The 19342-nt window shown below is 38.0% G+C and overlaps 1 protein-coding gene across 9 annotated transcripts in view; it reads right to left on the bottom strand.

The window, feature by feature from the left end:
* LOC129134979 (uncharacterized) overlaps window positions 1-19342 on the bottom strand; it is a 279312-nt gene that overhangs the window by 167970 nt on the left and 92000 nt on the right. For all 9 annotated transcript variants that reach the window (XR_013181070.1, XR_013181066.1, XR_013181065.1 and 6 more), the window contains one exon: window positions 8152-8271. Coding sequence is in view for 1 of the 9 variants with exons in the window: in XM_077174500.1 (XP_077030615.1) it covers window positions 8152-8207 (56 nt within the window). In the remaining 8 variants the exon portion in view is untranslated. The remainder of the gene's footprint in view (window positions 1-8151; window positions 8272-19342) is intronic.

Raw genomic sequence — 19342 nt, forward strand, 5'->3', positions numbered from 1 at the left:
AGAATATCATTACTGTGACAGTATCTCATACTTAAAAGATGATTTAAATATAATACTGGTATTTCAAGGTCCTGTAGGCCTGGGGGTCTCATGGTTTGGACTGAATGGGCTCACAAAACCAAAATCCATCATCTGTAAGATTCCTATCAATAAAGGATATATGACAGCAGGTGTTGAGGATGGACTTTGCTATCACATGATGAAAGTGATTTTGTTCTAGTCTAGATTTTACATTTTTTTAGCTAGGGCTGGTGGAATTGGAAAGTACAACCAATGGATAGAGTCCTTAAATCTGTTCACCAGGTGTCTGCAAATAGGTCACAAGTGTTATTAATTACTTCATTAGCCACAAGTCCTTGAGCAGTGTATGCAAACATATTTGACCCTGTGACACAATTTTTAACTGACCGATAGGAACAATCACTATTCGTTATTCGCGATGCATGACTGGTCACCCAGACCACAAAACTCTGCTCTTTTCCTGGCTGGGGAGAAAAGAGGGCCTTTTCTGTTTGCTAATTCTCCACAAAGGCTCACAACTGCCTAAGGAGTCAGTTAAAATGCTTTGTTCAAATGGGACTTTCTAGCAAATATTTGTTGCAGGTTGGTTTTTTCCCCACACAATCTGGCGGCCGGTTGGTGCGGCAGTGACTTCAGGCTGGGAATCCCTGGAGAGCAGCACAGGGAACAGAGCATGAGCTTCCTTACACCAACACATGCACACTCACAGAACACTCCAAATGCCATGTGGAATTTACAATTTCAACAGGTTATCTGCCCATGTCTACAGGCCCAAATGACCTCTTCCTTTTTTACCTGTGTATGTACAGACAGAACTTCCAGGGGCTTTTTTTGCACAGTCGCCCTCTCCTCATTCAAACACTTCCTTTCTCTTGGATAGTTTATTGATGCTCACTCATATTTTATGGATAAAGTGAAAGCTGCCATATCACACCACTAAATACAAAAACTGAGAGCAACTGCAGAGCAGAAGGATGTCCTTTCATTAAATCCACAACAAAACTGTAATTCAGTGTGCCTAGGGGTAGAGGGAGGAGGAGAAAATCCTAGCAGGAAGTTGCATAAAAATTATGCATCATGTATACACAATTCAGAAGCTAAAATCTGTTGACTTTATCCAATTTGAAATAAAAAATTTGACTGCTCTAATAAGTTTTTGCCATAAAATAAAGCTAAGAGGAAAGGTGAAGAAACAAAAATGGCAAGAAATTAACCTCATCTTATAAAAAGAAGGCAGGTCTACTAAAATGCAGGCTCCGCAAAAGAATCTATTAAAATCCTCACTTACTTTCTCCCACAAGATTGAAGTATCCATCATGCATGGAGAATCATGAAAAATGTTAGATTTTTCACAGTAGAACTCAGCAAATTAACTCATACCTTGCAAGTTCTAGCTAAACTCATGTCTTAAGTGAAGAGACAGCTTTCTCCAACATCTTCCTATTTCCTACATTACCTGTACCTTACTCTAGGTACAGTATGTATTCCCTACATGACCACCTGTGAACTTAAAATGGTCCAAATACTGAGATGGATTGATTCCTTTTTTTTTTTTCATTTAAGAGAGCACTCTAAATATTTATATTAATCATGTATTAGAATTAAACTATTAGGGTTAATAGATTTATTTTTACAGGAGTTTTAGATTAGTATCTAAGCAATTAACGTTGGTACTTCATGAATCATTAAACTGTTTGCTATAAAATAGTGAGATTTAGAATGGGTAAATCCCAGTAAAACATCAACAAAATAAAGTTTACCCACTCATTTTAAATAATGTCCTTGTAATAGTCCAGTAATGTTCTCTAAAAGTAACTTTGAATGCTATTTTGTCAGCTAATAAGCTGATAAACAAAACACATCCCTTCTTAAGGAGATGAATGTAACCACACAGTCAAGAGACTTTGTCTTTCAACAAAATCTAAAGCACTAAACAAATAAACACAGAAACAACAATGCTACCTAACTCCCCTCTCCTTAAAACACTTTTTTCCTGTCTTGAGTGTACACAGAAGCAAATTAGACTTTACATCAAGTGGGTGTGAATTTTCATGAGTTTTAGAAAGCTGGTAATTTGTTATCAGCTAAGCCAGAGCCACCTGCAGGGGCTCAGGTCATCCCAATCTCCACCACTGTGGCCCTTTGTGGACTCGTCCTTCCATGGTTTTGCCACCTGTGCCAGACTCTAAATTGCACAGGGAGGCTGTGAGCCTCTGGTGAGGCTGTATCTGTAAATAAATAAGCCACAGCTAAGCAAGTTGCCTGGGTTGTTTATTTTTTTAAACTATAGAAAATATTTCTTATTGGAGAAATAATATCAATATTTATTGAATTCCATCACTAAAAACAACCTAACTTTTGCATTTAAAATCGTGTTAATAAAAATGAACATTTCAAAATACTTATCAAAATTTACATAGATGCCATTTGAGGCAGGTGTTAGGGGAGGTTGTTTACCTATAAATATTTTACTTTCTGTAAAATGATAGTGGGAAATGGTGTGCTTTTTAGTCTCCCACAAACAGGAGAACGTGTACACAAACGTTCACCAGTAAATACAACTGATTTTTTTTTCCTAACATGTTTTAAGTATGTTTAAAACCCAGGATATTATTTTATTAATTTTAGAAAATACCTAGAAGACTGCTTGTGCTAAAAACTGTTAAAAACCAACACCAATGCATCTGTGGAGCAGCCAGTCACCATCCTAGCTTCCATATTTTCTTCTGTGAGCTCAAGCACTGTGAGCCAGCCTGAAGTTGCATAGGTATAAACCAAGAAAACCCAATAAAACAAAGTGAGAAAGCAAAACACCAATGTTACTTCTCCCTGTACTTCATGTCAGCTGCAGGACTGACCAGGGTAGGAGAGCAAGGCAGAGCAAACAAGTTCATAAGCACCACTGCATCTAAAAAACAGATGCAGAATTTATGCAGGATATGCATAAATTGAGCCTCTCTACTCCACCACATGATCAAAATTCAGTATCTTTATTTCATGGCAATGTCCACTACCTCTAATGTAACTAGAAGCTTTGGCTGATATGATTTAGGTCTGCTTTAAACAAGTGAGCTTTCAGGAACGGATGCAGCAAAGAGTTTGATTGCTTTTTCATTCTCTGTGCTGTCACTGTCCCTCCTCTCTTGGGGATGGTGAGGCCCTGTACCTGTGATGTTTTAGCTGTGTTTGCACTGCCAACAGTGCCCTGGGGCTCTGCTGGCATTTCCCTGATTTGGCTTCATCAATCCAGCCTGGATGATAGAGGCAACCAAGAGAGAGAGGCCCCTGTGGCTTGTAGCACCTGTGCTCACAGGGTCCTAGGTACCCCAGGCACACCTTGGTTGTATTTTCACAATTCTGCAACTCAGGTGGGTGTAGAAGGCCATGAATTTGCTCCTTTTGCATAAACTGTTCCCTTTTAGAACAATTAAAAAAGCTCCATGCACTGTCTCTTTCAAGTCATGCACTCTATGTTTCCAGTAACATGGCAGTATATTTTCTTATAGATTTGGAAAAAGAAAAATAAAATATCTAGGTTTAGTTCAGAGAACTAGGAAGTACTTATTTAAATTCATTACATACCTATTTATCCACAAAGATCTGGAGCTTTTTGAAGACCAAAGAGGTTGAAAGGTTTAACTTTGAATGATACACATTTTGGCACGTGGTAAATTCCTACTGTCATTGGCCCTGCATGATTTTTAACTTCTATGCTGACCAAGCAAGATTAAAAAGTGTAAGAAAACATCCTCAGCAGTTGAATATTCCTCCCTCTTTAAAGCTCTTCTCAAGAGAAAGGCAGTTCTGCATTTTCTGCAATTTATTACATGAAATAATTTCAAATGGGTATTAAATTACCTCCAATTTATCAGCCCAAATCAATATATGTTTATAGTGAACAGTGGAAGGCCTGCAGCATGAGAAGGATGAGCAGCAAAACTGTTCTGCAAAGTGTGAAAGAGAAGCATGAGGCAGTTGAGCCATTATCATCTACACTGCTGATATAGCAAGAGGTGGAGATTAATGAGAAATGGGGTCTTGCAACACCTGATGGTCCTCAGAAATTTAGGTGATTATGGCCGGTGCTCAACTCAGAAGGGGTGATTTGCTGCAGCAAAACATTAGAGAATTCTGGTTTTCCCATCTAGAGGAATAATAAAACCCAGTGCAGGAAACAGCAAACCCTGGAAGTGTACTTTAGGCTCATTCCCTCTGGATGCTGCTCTGTGGCCAGCTTGTCTCCAGATCTCTTCCACTACCAGCTGGATGGATTGGTTCCCACTCCCCTGCTGCAGGTCCTCTGCAGGTGACAAAACCCTGCCAAGCTACAGGGGTGCTTATCAGTATGGCTAAACACAAGGTCCTGGGAAGTTTTATATCAAAGGGTTGGTTAAGGTTACTGGCAGGGATCAGCTTTGTTGTTCATCTTTGGGGACATCTTCAGGAATCTCTTCTCATGAAGTATATCTAAAGGAATTTCTGTGGTAGCAGAAATTCTATAAACCTATGATTAAGGCAATAGTGAATGAATTTAGCACACCTAATCAAAGCTGTACACAAAAGGTACAGTAGAAGACAAGATTAGGTGTTAAATCACCTCTTATTGCAAAATTTTAAAAAGGAGAAAAAGATTTAATGAAGTGGTCCAGCTAGGTAAAAGCTTGAGCAAACAGAAGTGGTAGCCCAAGAAATGGTTGCATCCAAAATGTTTAAGTCAAAAAGGGGTATAAATAGTTAAAGTAAATAAATAGGACCAGAAGTACATACAATTTTAAAATTGAATCAGAAAAGTGTGGGTTTAATTCCGAAGGGAACAGTGTGTGCCAGAGTATTGAGTTATACATTGCTGTATTGAAGAGTAGGTCAAGATCTTATCAGCTCTATTATGAGGAATGTCAATAAAAGGCTGTGCTATGATAAAATGTTTAATTAAAAATGAACATTGTGCAACAGATGAACTCTTTGTATTATACAGAAAAAGGAGTCAAATGGATTGTGTTCTCCAAGTTACAAATTGCAGTGAATCTTTTTCCCTCCATCAAACATTCTTATCACTATGAAATCTTGTATTAAAAAATGGATTTACTTATACTACATTTTTTACAAATTAGTGTAGGACTATACCTACAGGATACTTCAAATACTTCAGCATCTGTAACAACTGTGAGGAGAACACTAGGGTCTTGTTTTCTGGGTACTCTTTCAGGTGAATGAGTGGTTTGCTTTGCCAAGTTAATTAACAAAGCAAAATATTAATATTGATTCAGTGAGTTGATCCAAAAGCAACAGGAACAAGCAAGGCTCAATATTTTGGTTCATTACTCATATAATATACTCAACATGACTGCCCTAAACATCTCTCACAGTTCAGTACAGAAGGTGACAAACAATGACACCAAGAAGAGCACAGGGAAATAAAAGCAGCAGCACCCATGGTAGACAGACATCATGATTCTTCCCTGGTGAAAATAATTTACCCCCATCCCTTCTGTAATTTTAAACACCTTTGACACTGGCCTGAGCCACGATACTTATCTGTGAGAGTAAAGGCAAAGGAATTCAAGATGAAAAATATGTTTTTTACACAGTTTTAAAGGAATGATGCAAAATGCAGGGAGCAGAAAATGGTAAATTAGCACCATAGGACTAGGCAAAAAATGGCTTAACACCTTCATAGCCTTCCTTCCCAGCATAACTTTGTGTAACAAAGCATAACAGAACATTCATATGGACACTTGGACCAGAACATGCAGAAGAGAACATTTTTAATATCTCTACCACTCAGCTTCAAACCCCCAACAGAGCATACAGATGCATATGGAGAGATGCACTGCATAAACTGCATACTTCTTAAAACCCAGCCCAAACTGGGAGAGATTTCTAATGAAAAACACAGTAAAATTCCTAAAACAAGATACACCAATAGAATGAAACTTCCAACAGGAGATGATGAACCTGAGATATTGAAACCGATAAATCAGATAAGAGCACACTCTTATCTAGAGCATTTTATATCTGTCCCTTTTTCAGAAACAATTAATAATTGCATTAAAAATATATCAGAGTCAGAAATAGCTTTGGTGTAGCATTCATGTTTTTGGCAATCAAAAATTTATCCTCATATGTCAGACAACAATTTTAATGTACTCTAATGGCTACACAATAAGTGGAATATGTTAGAGCAAAGAGCTCCACTGATCAGCTGATAAAAAGAAAATATTGTGCAGTGCCCTTTAGTCAAAGGATTTTTAAGTTATGAATGACCTCTGGGCAGCACATGCTCCAGATGTGGGAGTGTGAAAGAACATATTACTATAGCAAGAATAATAGTAAAGTACCTATTTTCATCCATGGACATAGCTAAACTAATCAAATCCAAACTGTTAGAAAGGGGGAAATCCACAATATGCTCATGAAAGAATTACCAGCCATAGAAACTGATGATATTAAAGAGCTATTAAGTGATCTAGTTTTCCTCTCAGAGTTAAGCCTTGTTTCCTGCAGCTCTTGCATAATAATACCTTACCTGTAGGATTGCCATCCTATCCCTTGGTAAATTTTTCTGAAGTCCTTGATCTTTTCATCAGATACTATTTCCTGAGATTCAGTCTATAATTACCCATAACGATACAGTTATATTTAAGGGCAGAAAAATATAGGTATAGAAACATGTTTCCTTCGAGCATAGGACATCCCAAATCAAGAAAAAATAAACTTCAATAAGAGAGAATTATTACCTAAGAAGCAGATTTGGTAGCAATATTAAAAACTAAGTCCTCAGAGGAGGTCTGGTTGGGGGCAGGAATGGAACAAATCCTTCACCAGGAGCCAGTAGAGATTCCCAGGGTCATGGCCTCGTTGAAATGAAGAGAAAAACTCCTACTGATTTCAATGGGGCCAGGATATGGTCCCCATATTTTATCCATAGTATATCATCACAAGTGTAAACTACAAATGAAGCATCATGAGGTGAGGTGCCTATAATTCCTAATGTTTTCATCCACTGTTATAGCCAAGACCTCTCCCTGAACTCCAACAGAGGCAAATTAGTTCCACATGTCAGATACCGACTGTAATATTTTCCCTTACACTTGGTACACAATGAGGGGATGCAGTACAGCACAGAGCAATTAATACATTTCTTTTTGTGAAATAATGCACGACAGAATAACTCAGAAAAGATGTTGCTCACTTGAAGGTTGCTAGCTCATGAAGAGTGTAAGGAGGAAAGGCAATCAATGGAGAATAAGATAAATTAAGCCCCCCCCTTTACTGTCCAACACTTTCCTAGTTGTTGCTTTACTTGCTTTGTTTCAACCCTTGTTTCCTTGCAGGTCTCCTGCTGCCCCTCATTTCCAACATCACCTCTGAATCTGGGATTCTAATCTATCACAATCCAAACTGAACCAGCTTTTACAGTTTCCTGAAAGAGAAGTCTGACATATAGGATAGGGCTGCTAAGCATAGGCAACTCATGCATTTTGCATACCCTACAGAATCCTGCCAAGGGCTCAGCTGCCATTCCAGATGGCTGTGGGTCTATTGTGTGTTTTGTGTCATATTTACCAGTCCCATGTTTTAAGTAACAAACTCTCACCTCAATATGTCTTTTACCACCATTGAGAAAATAGTAAAAGAGAACCAAGGCCTTTAGGCAGTACCTATTCACTGCACTGCACTTTGACCAGAGATTATGTCTAATAATAATAATAAAAAAATAATAATAATATGCAAGCTTTCTTCACTTTCCTCAAATCACTCTCTGGAAACCATTCTGTTAGGAAATAACCTTGCCTGTGGAAGGGCAACTAAGATATGCTCTTTCTGAGGACACATGCATGAGGACTACAGAGTGCACCTCTAGTCACAGGTAACAGTCACAGCAGCCCAAGAATGCTCTGGAACAAATCTGTGACACAAATGAAAGTTCATGGAACGTTGTAGCCCACTACAACACCTGGACTCGTTAATTTCTCTCTTGGGTAAATACCAACACAGAGGAAGCCACCAAATCCAATGACAAGTCAAGGTGAAGTCAGACTTGGAATACTTATCTGACTTCACTTATATTAAACAGAAAAGTGACTATGAAGAGCCTCATCAGGCCTTGTGGAAGAGAATGAAACCTACCTCATTCTGAGAAGCTGCTCTCCTTTGCCAGTACTACTCAGTGCTGAACATGGCATCACTCAGAGTGGAGCATCACAGGAGACAGAAGCTGACGTCTATGGAAAATGTTTCTTTCCAGTCCTGTAAAATAAAACCAAATCACAGCTCTTTCAGAAACAAAGATTCTGTAAAATCACTGTGCTGTATAATTCCAATACTATTTTAATTCCAGTCACGCTTGTAAAGTTCAATGTTTCACAAAGAAAAAAATAATTAGAAAAACAGCAACAAAAAAAAATGGAGAAACAAACAAAAAAACCTTCCCCCCTCCTCAAGCTGGCAAATTCAACTTGACTTCTGGAGTTCAAGCCATGTTTTTATGGATCTTATTTACAAATATAATAAAGTGCCTTTCTTTGAAAAATTGATTTTCACCATTTAGAAGTAGTGAGTTTATAACAGTTTAGAAGTAAAGACAAGTAAAAATTTGTAAGCTTTCATGTGTTTGCCAAGTATCCAGGATGCAATAGAATGTTAACTACCATGATAACAGTTTCAAAATATCCCACAGAACCATTTATGATGGAAAATTAATCACCACTTTTTCAACTAGACCATGGCACTGAGTGCCACATCTCGAACACCTCAAGGGATGATGACTCCACCACCTAACAGTAGAAGTGTGAAGATAAGCACTGTAGAACTAGACAAAATTGAAGTAAAGAGTGTTGATCAAATTGATGGTCATATAACTGGAATTTCATTATTTTTTCTGATAATGCATTAACCAAAGTGGAAACTGCTCCTAAATCCACACAGACTTGTGTACAATCAATATGAACACATAGAGAAAGGGAAGCTGGAGAGGGAGAAGCTGATTATTTTAGTGCAAGCTGAGACCACAAGAAAGACAAAGCCAATTAAAAAAAATATACAAAATGTATAAACATTATCTTCAGGTACTCTCTTTTCAAAAGGTTTTGAAACAAATTCAAGATAGTTTGTAAACATACATAACTTCAGTAGTGTGACAATCAAATTTACAAGAGATCAGTGTAATACTTTATTATATTAAGTACAAAATACTTTATCTCTCTCTTTCCCTCTTTGTCTGGAGTAGCAGAACCCCCACTAGCACACTGAGGTATGCGAGCCATAGATAAATTATATCATTTAAAGACAAGGTGAAAATATCTTGCACCAAAGTTTCTTTTGGAGTTTGAAGTTCTTTCCACAACTGAAGACAAAAAATAAATATTTTTCAATAATCTGCTCTAAGTAGTTTGTGAACCAGGTGCCTACTGACAGAATAGAAATAAAATACTTTTCCTTGTAACTGATGTATCGGAGATTAAATAACTATTTTTACAAGATACATTTCTTTTTCAGTTGAAAGTAATACATATTTTACCTATACACAAATACGAAGCAAATGATCCTAATATAAATCCCTTTCATGAATCTCAAATGTTAAATTATCATAGAATGGAATGGGTTGGAAAGGGACTTTAAAGATCATCTCATTCCAACCCCCTGTCGTAGGCAAGAACACTTTCCTCTAGACCAGGTTGCTCAGAGCCCCATCCAACCTTGAACACTTACAGGGGTGGGGCAGGCACAACATCTCAGGGAAACCTGTGCCAGGGACTCACCACCCTCACAGGAAAGAATTCTTTCCTAACCTCTAATTTAAAAATATTCTCTGTCAGTTTGAAGCCATTCCCCCTTGTCCTGTCACTCCAGGCCCTTGTAAATAGTCTCTCTCCATCTTTCCTGTGGGCTCCTTCAGGCACTGGAAGGCCCCAATTAGGTCACTCCAAGGCCTTCTCTTTTCCAGGCAGAACAATCCCAGTTCTCCCAGCCTTTCCTCCCAGCAGAGCTGCTCCATCCCTGGGATCCCCTTGGTGCCTGCTCTGGCCTGGCTCCAGCAGGTCCCTGTCCTTGCTGTGCTGGAGCCCAGAGCTGATGCAGCCCTGCAGGTGGGGTCTCAGCAGAGGGGGCAGAGGGGCAGAATCCCCTCCCTGCCCTGCTGCCCACGGGGCTCTGGATGAGCCCAGCACACAGGGGGCTCTGGGCTCCCAATGGCCAGGGCATGGCCAGCCTCTCACCCACCAGCACCCCCAGCTCCTTCTCCCAGGGCTGCTCTGGGTCTGCTCATGCCCAGCCTGCATTGGTGCTGGGGCTGCCCTGACCCAGGTGCAGCAGCTTGGACTTGGTCTGTCAAACCTCATGAGATTCCCAAGGGCCACATCTTGAGCTTGTCCAGGTCCCTCTGGATGGCATCCCATCCTTCAGGTGTGTCACCCACACCCCTCAGATCGGTGCCATCTGTAAAACCTGCTGTGGGAGCACTCAATCCCTTTGTCTTTTTCATTAATGAAGATATTAAATAACACTGGTCCCAGTGTGTTTGTCATGTTTGGGTATCTACTTACATGGATGCAAGACTAAACCACAAGAGACCAATGGTTCCAACCATCACACACAGACACACTGAAGGTGAGATGCAAACATGAAAACAAGCCTGACATGCTTCTAACTATTTTCTTTATTAGCATACACAGATATCTCCACACACAAACCTATGCACAAGTAAAATTCTCGTGTTTCAACTACTCTTTGCATAACATTTCTAGCCTTTGAAATACATATTTTAATGCCATCAGGCACTGGTGTTGTTTTTGCTATGTGGCTTAAGGAATAAAAGGAAATTTCAGTCCCTCAAGTGGTAGCCATTCAATATAAAACTCGTAGCACAGTAGGACATTCTCCTTCATTACCAGTTTACATAACCTGATGTCCCTATTCACATTCACAGTGAACGTCACTCCTAATAAAAAGCATAGAATAACCTGAAACATGTACTTCTACCCTAAAACAAATGAAATCTTTTGGGGGAAAAGCAGTTATGAATAGTACTTGATACAAATTCATCTGTGTCAAGGAACTTTGGTCAAATCCACTTTGAATATGCTGAAATGAGGTCCACCATCAGCATTCTCTACTACATAGCTGAGCCTGGCTTTTTTAAAAAAAACACTTGGATTTTAATATATAAATTATGAAGATGGATCATAGTCCATAGAATAAGAAGCTATATTCAATAAGATGTTATGTTCAAAATTATAAAGTGTAAGTCTTTCATAAGGGGCTGCAAAACACCTCTCTGAAATCAATATCTTATAGGATATCAGAAGAAGACCTACAAGGGGAATCAAAATTTTTTGTTCTTAAAGCAAAACAAAACCAAATTCTCAGAGAGACAACTCATAGGAGGAGAAAAACCACCAAAACAAAATTTTATGATACTGAGACATTAAATGCTAAATGCTATTACAGTTCTTCCCTTGGAGAAGGAATGAGGATAACCTCTTATTTAAGGCAAGTGTAATAGGAACAAACTGCCATGGAATATCCATGACCTGCTGCATTCCACACTAAAATAAAAGTAAAACCTTCCATGCTTTGCCTAAGAATTCTATGGTTTGAACCATTTGCTAAAAGCAAGATGCAGGAAGGTTCTGCTCCCAACCACAGTCCCAATTCAAACCATCTTGTGACCCCATCCCACATTAGTTGTTATCCTGGAGAGGTGAACCCTCGAAATCAGGTTCTCTGGGCTTCATCTTCTCACCTGCACCTGAGGGATAGAGGTTGTGCTTTTTCCAACATCTGCAGAAAAAATCACAAGCCTGCCTAAAAAATTGCATATAAAATGGGGAAAAATTGATATTTGGAAAAAATACATTTGGTGCAGTGCTGAACAGCCAGCACTGGCTGAGCAGGCATTGCAGGAATCTTGCTCTTTTCCAAAAGTCAGCATGAAAGAGCTTAGGAAGTGGCACCAGCAGAGCCTGTGTTCCTGAGGAACAAGACTTCACTGACAGAGGTGAGGGGGATGCTTGCATTCCATCATCTACTTTGCTTTCAACATAAATTTTTTCTTATCTTGATTTACAAAAGGCAGATACTGTGATAGGATGGTGGTATGAACAAAGGAGACAAAGAGTATTCTGTTTAATTTTAAGGCACAGTCAGACTTATGTCCAGCAAAAAATTAGGCAATATTAAAAAAAAAAAATCTATAAAGTTTTTAAAAATCTACAGTCCAAATGCCAAATTTAGCAGACAAATAATGAAAATAACATTTTGTTTGAATTAATAGTTGTTCACCTTTTATTTTTATAAACTGAAACTTCAACTCCTACTTTATCTGCTTTATTTTTAAAACAAATACAAATTTCCTTCACTGACCAAGATATAGATAGCTAAAGTACTAGTCTTGATCTTCAAAGTATCTAGAGTTAATTTGAAAATATGCAGGTAATTTTGCTAATTTTTAGAATGAAAGTCACAAACAGAATTCTCAATTTTTCAAACATTAAAAAAAATTCCAAAAGCGCCAGTTTGCCCTGAGAAACGTCACTTCTCTCACATCATTAAGTCAGAAAAAAGAAGTGCTGGGATTCTTTACTAAAGGTGTCTGACAAATGGGAAAAAAAGTAAATAAATTATGGATTAATATAATTAGTCTGTAACACATGCAACATAATTTCTAGACTATATACTGGATTTTATACCTATGACAGTCAAAGGAAACAAAAAAATATTGACTTCAGGACTGTGCCTGATGGGACTTTTTTTTTTCCTTCTCACAAAGGACTTAGGACTAATGTATCTAATTAGGGTAGGGTATTAACTATCTAAATATATATATTATCTCTTGAGGCTTTGCATTTACTATGTTATACTTAATGGTTTATTGTTATCTTTACTATTGTTCAAAATTTAGAACAACAGCAAAGAAATAAATGTTTGTTTGCTGAACAGAAATTAAGTGGGAGATCCACAAAAGAAAAAAAAAGCTGGAAAACTCATCCTGTAAACCTGGAGTCTAGTTCCCTTTTGAAAACATCCTCAGCAATTGCCATTTGTTGCCACTCACTTTTATGACAGCAGATTATTACAGAAAATAAAGTTTGGAATTAATTTGAAATGAATTTTTCACCAGCCACAGTTCTGGCATGGAGCATTTGTCACCCTAACAAATGTGTACCAGAATTAATCTTCATACTGCACAAGGCTTCCCTGGTAGCTTCACACCAGAGCAAATCACAGAGAATTATCAGATTTATTATCTCTTTATTGATATTCCTGAGGCATTTGGATGGATTGATTCGGATGTGCTACTCCTTGGACATATTAGATAGATTACTTAACAAATTTCCGAGCAGCTGCCCGTGACCCAGTCAATATCTCCCAGGAAGTTCCTGCTCACAAACACCCATCACTTGCCAGGAGCACATCTGTCCTCTGAGCTACAGCTGTCATCTTGTGATACACAAACCACAGTACAAAGGGGAAGTTAAAGCACCCCAACCTTGCCTTTTGAATTTAGACTGTATTGGGGGCTTAATAATAAGCCTCTTTGCATAAATGCTTTGAAAGGTCTCTATTATTCTACAGTTATCTAATCATCAAAAGGAAATGTTTCTCAAGAGACAAATCATTGTTATATTACAACATTTTGCTTTTAAAATTCCAGCTTCTGACAAGATGGATAGTTTTCTGCAGCATGTTTTAGTTTGAACTGTGAGGCAGAGCAGATGGAAGGATACTTAGGAATTTTTTAAGGGTTTCTACATGATAGAATCTGGTGATGGAACTTCTGGCTTACCACAGCAGATTCACAGCCTGGCACAGTTGTTCCCTATCCATGTTAAATACATCCCATTTCCTGATGGGAGAAAACTGCACTCCCTGCAGGTCTCATCCTACTGCCTGGCAATAATGGCTGTTCCTATTTTACCATTACTGGGGAGACTTTACACTCTACAGAGACAAAGGCTGTTTTCTGACTAGGACTGTGCATTTCTAAACCTGGAGTTTGACCCTCAACTCACTTCCCACTCATTCTGCAGGAGTGACCCAGCAAAAACATGCTGAAATCTCAGGATGGCACAGCAGGCTGAGCCCCCTCACCTGCCAGTCAGATTCCCAGGAGGCCAAGCAGGCTGGAGCTGGGATGTTGTGTATATCCCACAGCCAGGGATGGAAGAATTGTCTCAGCCTAGGGAAAAGGGTGAGGACTCCCTTCTCCCTTCTGTCCTTCAGCAATACTCCATCAGAAGTAAAGGCTGGATGGGACAGAGGGAGGAAGGAAGAGAGGGACACTGGAAGGAAGGGAGGGAGGGAGGGAAGAAGACAGTACAAAAATCCTCAGCATGTTTATCAGATCACTGTGTCCAGCTGGGCAATAGGGAATACTAAGGATATGACTTAATCCTACCTCTCCTACGTTTTGCTCACAACTGTAGGAGGGCACCTTTTCTCAGGAGATGGTGTGGAGGGGCCAGATTTCAGCAGTGTTTCCTTACACCTTGCCATTTCTACTTTACAAGTCATGCTAACCATGGAAGGGGAAGGGCAACACTGTTAGTTCATTCCTCCAAACCCTATTTCCTTATTTCAAATACAGAAATAGACCTTTTGACCAGTTGCCCAGACAGCAATGATGGTTAAGCCATTTCTTTTCTAGGCATGAAGAGGTAAATGCACACAAGCCCCTTTTCAAAGAAATGCTCCACCTGTCAGGCTACAGGGTGATTCTGGCTACATCTTGGTACTGAGGACCTGATGCCCATGCTATGAATATTTCCACTCTAGTTTGGAAAAGTTCATAGCATGGGCATCAGGTCCTCAGTAGCATGTAGCCTCCACTCTAGTTTGCCTTTGTGGTTTGAATGCCTGGCTGCAGCAAATCTCCCACATTTGTTTCATCTGAAATGAAACCAGTTCATGTGCTCCAAACCATGAAGCACAATAATATACTTTTCCTAATACACTATTTTCTGCAAGCGTGTTTTACATGGATCCATATAAACTGCTTCTGAAGTGGAGGAAGACTATGGATAAGCTAGAAGCCATAAAAGCCAAGGAGTTGAGAAAGGTGGCTGAATTATTGGTCATATGATAATAAAAGTGAAGGTAACAAATATACTCAGAAAATTTTATTCCCTGAAAATGTTTTTCACAGAAAATCTAGACTGATTAACTCAATATAATGAGATAAATATAGTGACTGATTATTAAGTTATACTGAATATTTTCAGAATAATTCAAGATAACAGTTCAAAGATAAATTTAAATAGCTAGAGAGAGACAAAGACGGCAAGTACTTTTTCTGTTAGGGGTATGAATAGAAAAAAAAATATTTTTCAGTAAAGAGTCTTCACATCACAAATATTTCCCAGTAAAAGGAGTTCTCTTATCTAAATTATGCAACTAACAAAAAAGAAAATTAGATCCTTAACACATGGTCTTTTTCACAGAATTAGATGGATCTTAAAGACAAGCAAGAACTAAAATTAAACTGAATTTACTCATTATGCAAAATTCAAAACTCTACAAAGTTTTCTAAGAATTCAAAGTTTACCTGAGAATATTTCATTTCTTGTTATCCAGATCCATGTATTTCTGAAGAACTAGACGTTTGGAATCCACAATTCACTCTTTTCAATGGTAAAAGAACAACAGATGCAACCCTTGCATGCTGGGATGATTAAGGAAGCCTGAGGTAATAAAATGTTCAAATTGCTTTTAAATTCAATGGGAGTGAGACTTCTAACTCCTTAAGGCTGTTGAAAATTACATTTTCCAATGTCCTTGAACCAAATAAATTAAAATTTTGATAAACCTTCTGTGAACTAGTAACTATTGATTATTTAATGGTTGATTAAACTTTCTTACTAACTGCCCCCAGAATTTCAAATTAAGAACATTAGCACTCATATTTCTATTTTTCATAAATGTCAATTCTGTCTGAAATTGTGTATTATTCAACATGAAAGATATCTTGAAAACAATCCTGCATAGGAGTAGGATATGGCATTAAAGCCACCCACTCAATGCTACCAACAATGAACCAGTAAAAAAAAATATAGTTAAACAAGTAAAAATATGAGTATTTCTTAAGAACATATTTTATAAAGTAGAACTTCTTCATTTTCAGAACAGAAAACAGAATTGGTGATTCAGATCTATATCCCTGCTCTGGTCATGCACAGCAGGTAGCATGAACAGGATAGGATCCTGGTCCACCAGCTATTCCATGATGCCTTCTCCCATTCCCATATGGTACACCCTTCATCCATGTGCTACACCAAAAAGCATTAAAACCTTGTTTCTGTTGCAATGAAATGAAAAAACAAAATTAAACAGCACAAAACTATTTCTTAAAAAGAAATTCTAGACTTTCAGAGAGCTCCAGTGAGTAGCTAAAGTGTAATACTTGAGAAAAGCACTCCCTGAACTGCCCCACAGAACAAGTCTGGAGTCAGCTCCTCTCCTGTCCAAAGCAGGGACAGTTCATCCTTGCTTTTTCCTTTATTACTGAGCCAGAAAAAGGCATTTTTATCAATACTTCTGAGAAGCTTTTAGCCAGCTGTAAACCATTTTACAATTCACAGGACCTGAAGTTTCTGGTTGGAAAAGTTTTGTGGTCATATGGGATTATGCAGGAAGAGGTTTGGCATGTGCAAAGACCTCACTGGGAAGGTACAAAGGGTTCTTCAATTAATAATTTTGAGAAGTGGAAACACCTAGACTGTATGAAGCTTGGAGATTTCTTTGTATAAACATTAGAACTAGAAAAATAGGAACTTTTTTTTGGTCTAATAATGAGCAAATCACAAATAGCAAATAAATTCTAGTATTTCAATGTAGCAATAAAGAACAGCACTACTGGTTTGCAGGCCAGGTCAATTTTATTCCTTTTTTAAAATATGGAGAAATAAGGGCACTGGAAAACTGCAACTTTCCATCACTGAAAGAGTAGGTCTTCACTAAGGGCAAGATTGCTAATATATGTGTATCCTTCCTACAAATACCTTCACTGCCTTTGCTTTTCCTGCAGGGCACACTGGTTTTGTCCTTCAAAAATCTCTCTTGCTTGAGACCTGAAACTCTCATCAAACAAAATACAAGCAGAACAATGGAAAAGGTCTTAAGAGGCCACATACAATATATCCAAACATCAAAGGCTCCAAGTTTATGGAGCAAAGTAAACAGTTTACAGTATTTGTAATCAACATAGGGAGCCTTTTATTGCTTTGCAGAAATCTACGCCAAGAAAGAATTGCAGCTCTTTTATTTTTTAATGACGCAGCATGCTGTTAATTTGGGTAGAATGCCAAAAAGCTCCATAGTGTTATTCAGGAAAGAGTTGTCTAGAAACCCCTCAATGTCATAGATAAAATTGAATCTGAATGGCTAAACCAATTTGAAAACAAATCAATCCAAAACTAATTTTACCCATAATATGCAGTTTTTAACAAACATCTTTCATTACAACAGAGCTATTTGTGACATCCTTAAGCCAAGTACATTTATTCTGTTCCTGATGTTGCATACAAAACAGAAACACCTTTCTGGTACTACTCAGGCCATAGAGAAAACAAATGCCTGAATCCTTCCTCTTGTGTTATTCCATTCCCATCATTAAAAACAAAGTCCTCCTCACAGCTAGGTACTTCTCCTTGGAACTTCTCCTGCCCTGGCTTCCTGTCAATTCACCAAAACTCACTCTCCTAGAGTTTTAAAGTTCTTTCAGAGGAAGACACAGAGAGTCTCTTCCCTTCTGGCCTGAATAGGTTACTGGTTTAAAATCCTACCTACCCAAGAGGAGAGTATTCTCCTGTCTTTTGAGCACAGATGCTGCAGGTATGGGATTGGTCCTTCTCTTCAAGGAATTAGTGAGAGGCAGAAACCTCCCAGAGCCCATCAACCACTGACTTGAATAATCTGCTGCCACCTTCCACACACACATCAAGAAAACAAACATGACTGCATAAAGCAAAGCACAGTGGCAAGATGAAGGTCTCTCCTGGATTTGTTTGGCTCTAACTAAATATCAAAATAAGAACTTGCAAAAGAGATGGAAGGGACAAAGGGCTGAAAAATAGTGGGATCTGGGGGTTTATCTTCCATAAAACTATGTGAATTAGCCATCTCATTTGCACAGGAAACTATCTTGGAAAATACATGAAAAAAATCAAGCAAATAAATTAGTTGACAAAGCAAGGATTTTTTTTTTCTTACTTAATCCTTATTAATGCCTGAAAAGATACTATGTTGTGTCTTTCAAAAAAGCCACCTCAGCTCAGACAGCAAATTACTTCTCACTCTGTTATCCTTCCCATAGTTATGGTCTGGCCTCCTTGCACATTAATGTGAAGCAATATGAAGTTTCCTGTTATACTTTTTATTGCTTTGGCATTCAGCCCGAAAATTCACCTTAAACATCTTAAATATCGCATCACTCACGCCCTCATTTTTTTGCATTGGAATAAGGAGAGCAAAAGCATTAAAAAATTATGACTGTATAATTTGGAAAACCTGAAACAACACAATCTTTTGTAATCTCTACTTACCCTTCTATAATTATACTTCTATTAGTTTTTATCAAAACAAATCCCAACTCAAGTGCAGTCCTTTCAAAGCAAGAAGAAAAGGGCATCTGAACAAATGCAAAACCACTCAAGTTTAAGTTTCAAAAGGAAGCACAGAACCAGGCTGTTCTTTCCTTTATTCTGAAGTATCCAGAATTTGCTTCAAAATGTGCTTTCTGTTTTCTCTTTAACCTTTAAAGCATCTTAAAATCACTTTGGAAAAAAAAAAAAAACAAACAATAATAATAATAATAGTAGTACCAACCCCCACAACATCACAAGATAAGCTTAGTTGCTTTTCAGGAATGGAGGAGAATTTATTCTACTGTGTAGTGCATTCCCACAGGGGTTTTACTTCTTTGTCCTGTAAGGATTTTCTGTCCTTATAGTGAAGGAAAAAATATTTCCCTGTCCCAGGATTTACAAAATCATATCACTATTCCAAATTCTTGAGGAATTGTTCAACAGCCAGAAAGTGTTAGAAAAGGAATTCTCTGTTGCACAACAGAGAATTAAAAGTAATTTCTATTAATATTATACAGAATATTTTTGGATCCATTCCTACTAAACCCTTGTTAAAAAGTCCCATGGGACTGAAGTCATTCAGGATATTAATGATTTTTAATTTTACAATTACAAAGACATTTAATTTGACCTGAAAGTTCAAAATTAAATTTCTACACCGGATTGAATAATAGAGGGTTCCCCACTGAACAGAAATACAGTTCTTCCAGTAAAAAAAAATGGAACTATAAAAGATACAT

The sequence above is a fragment of the Agelaius phoeniceus genome, chromosome 2 (genome assembly GCF_051311805.1).
Source record: "Agelaius phoeniceus isolate bAgePho1 chromosome 2, bAgePho1.hap1, whole genome shotgun sequence".
Classification (NCBI taxonomy): domain Eukaryota; kingdom Metazoa; phylum Chordata; class Aves; order Passeriformes; family Icteridae; genus Agelaius; species Agelaius phoeniceus.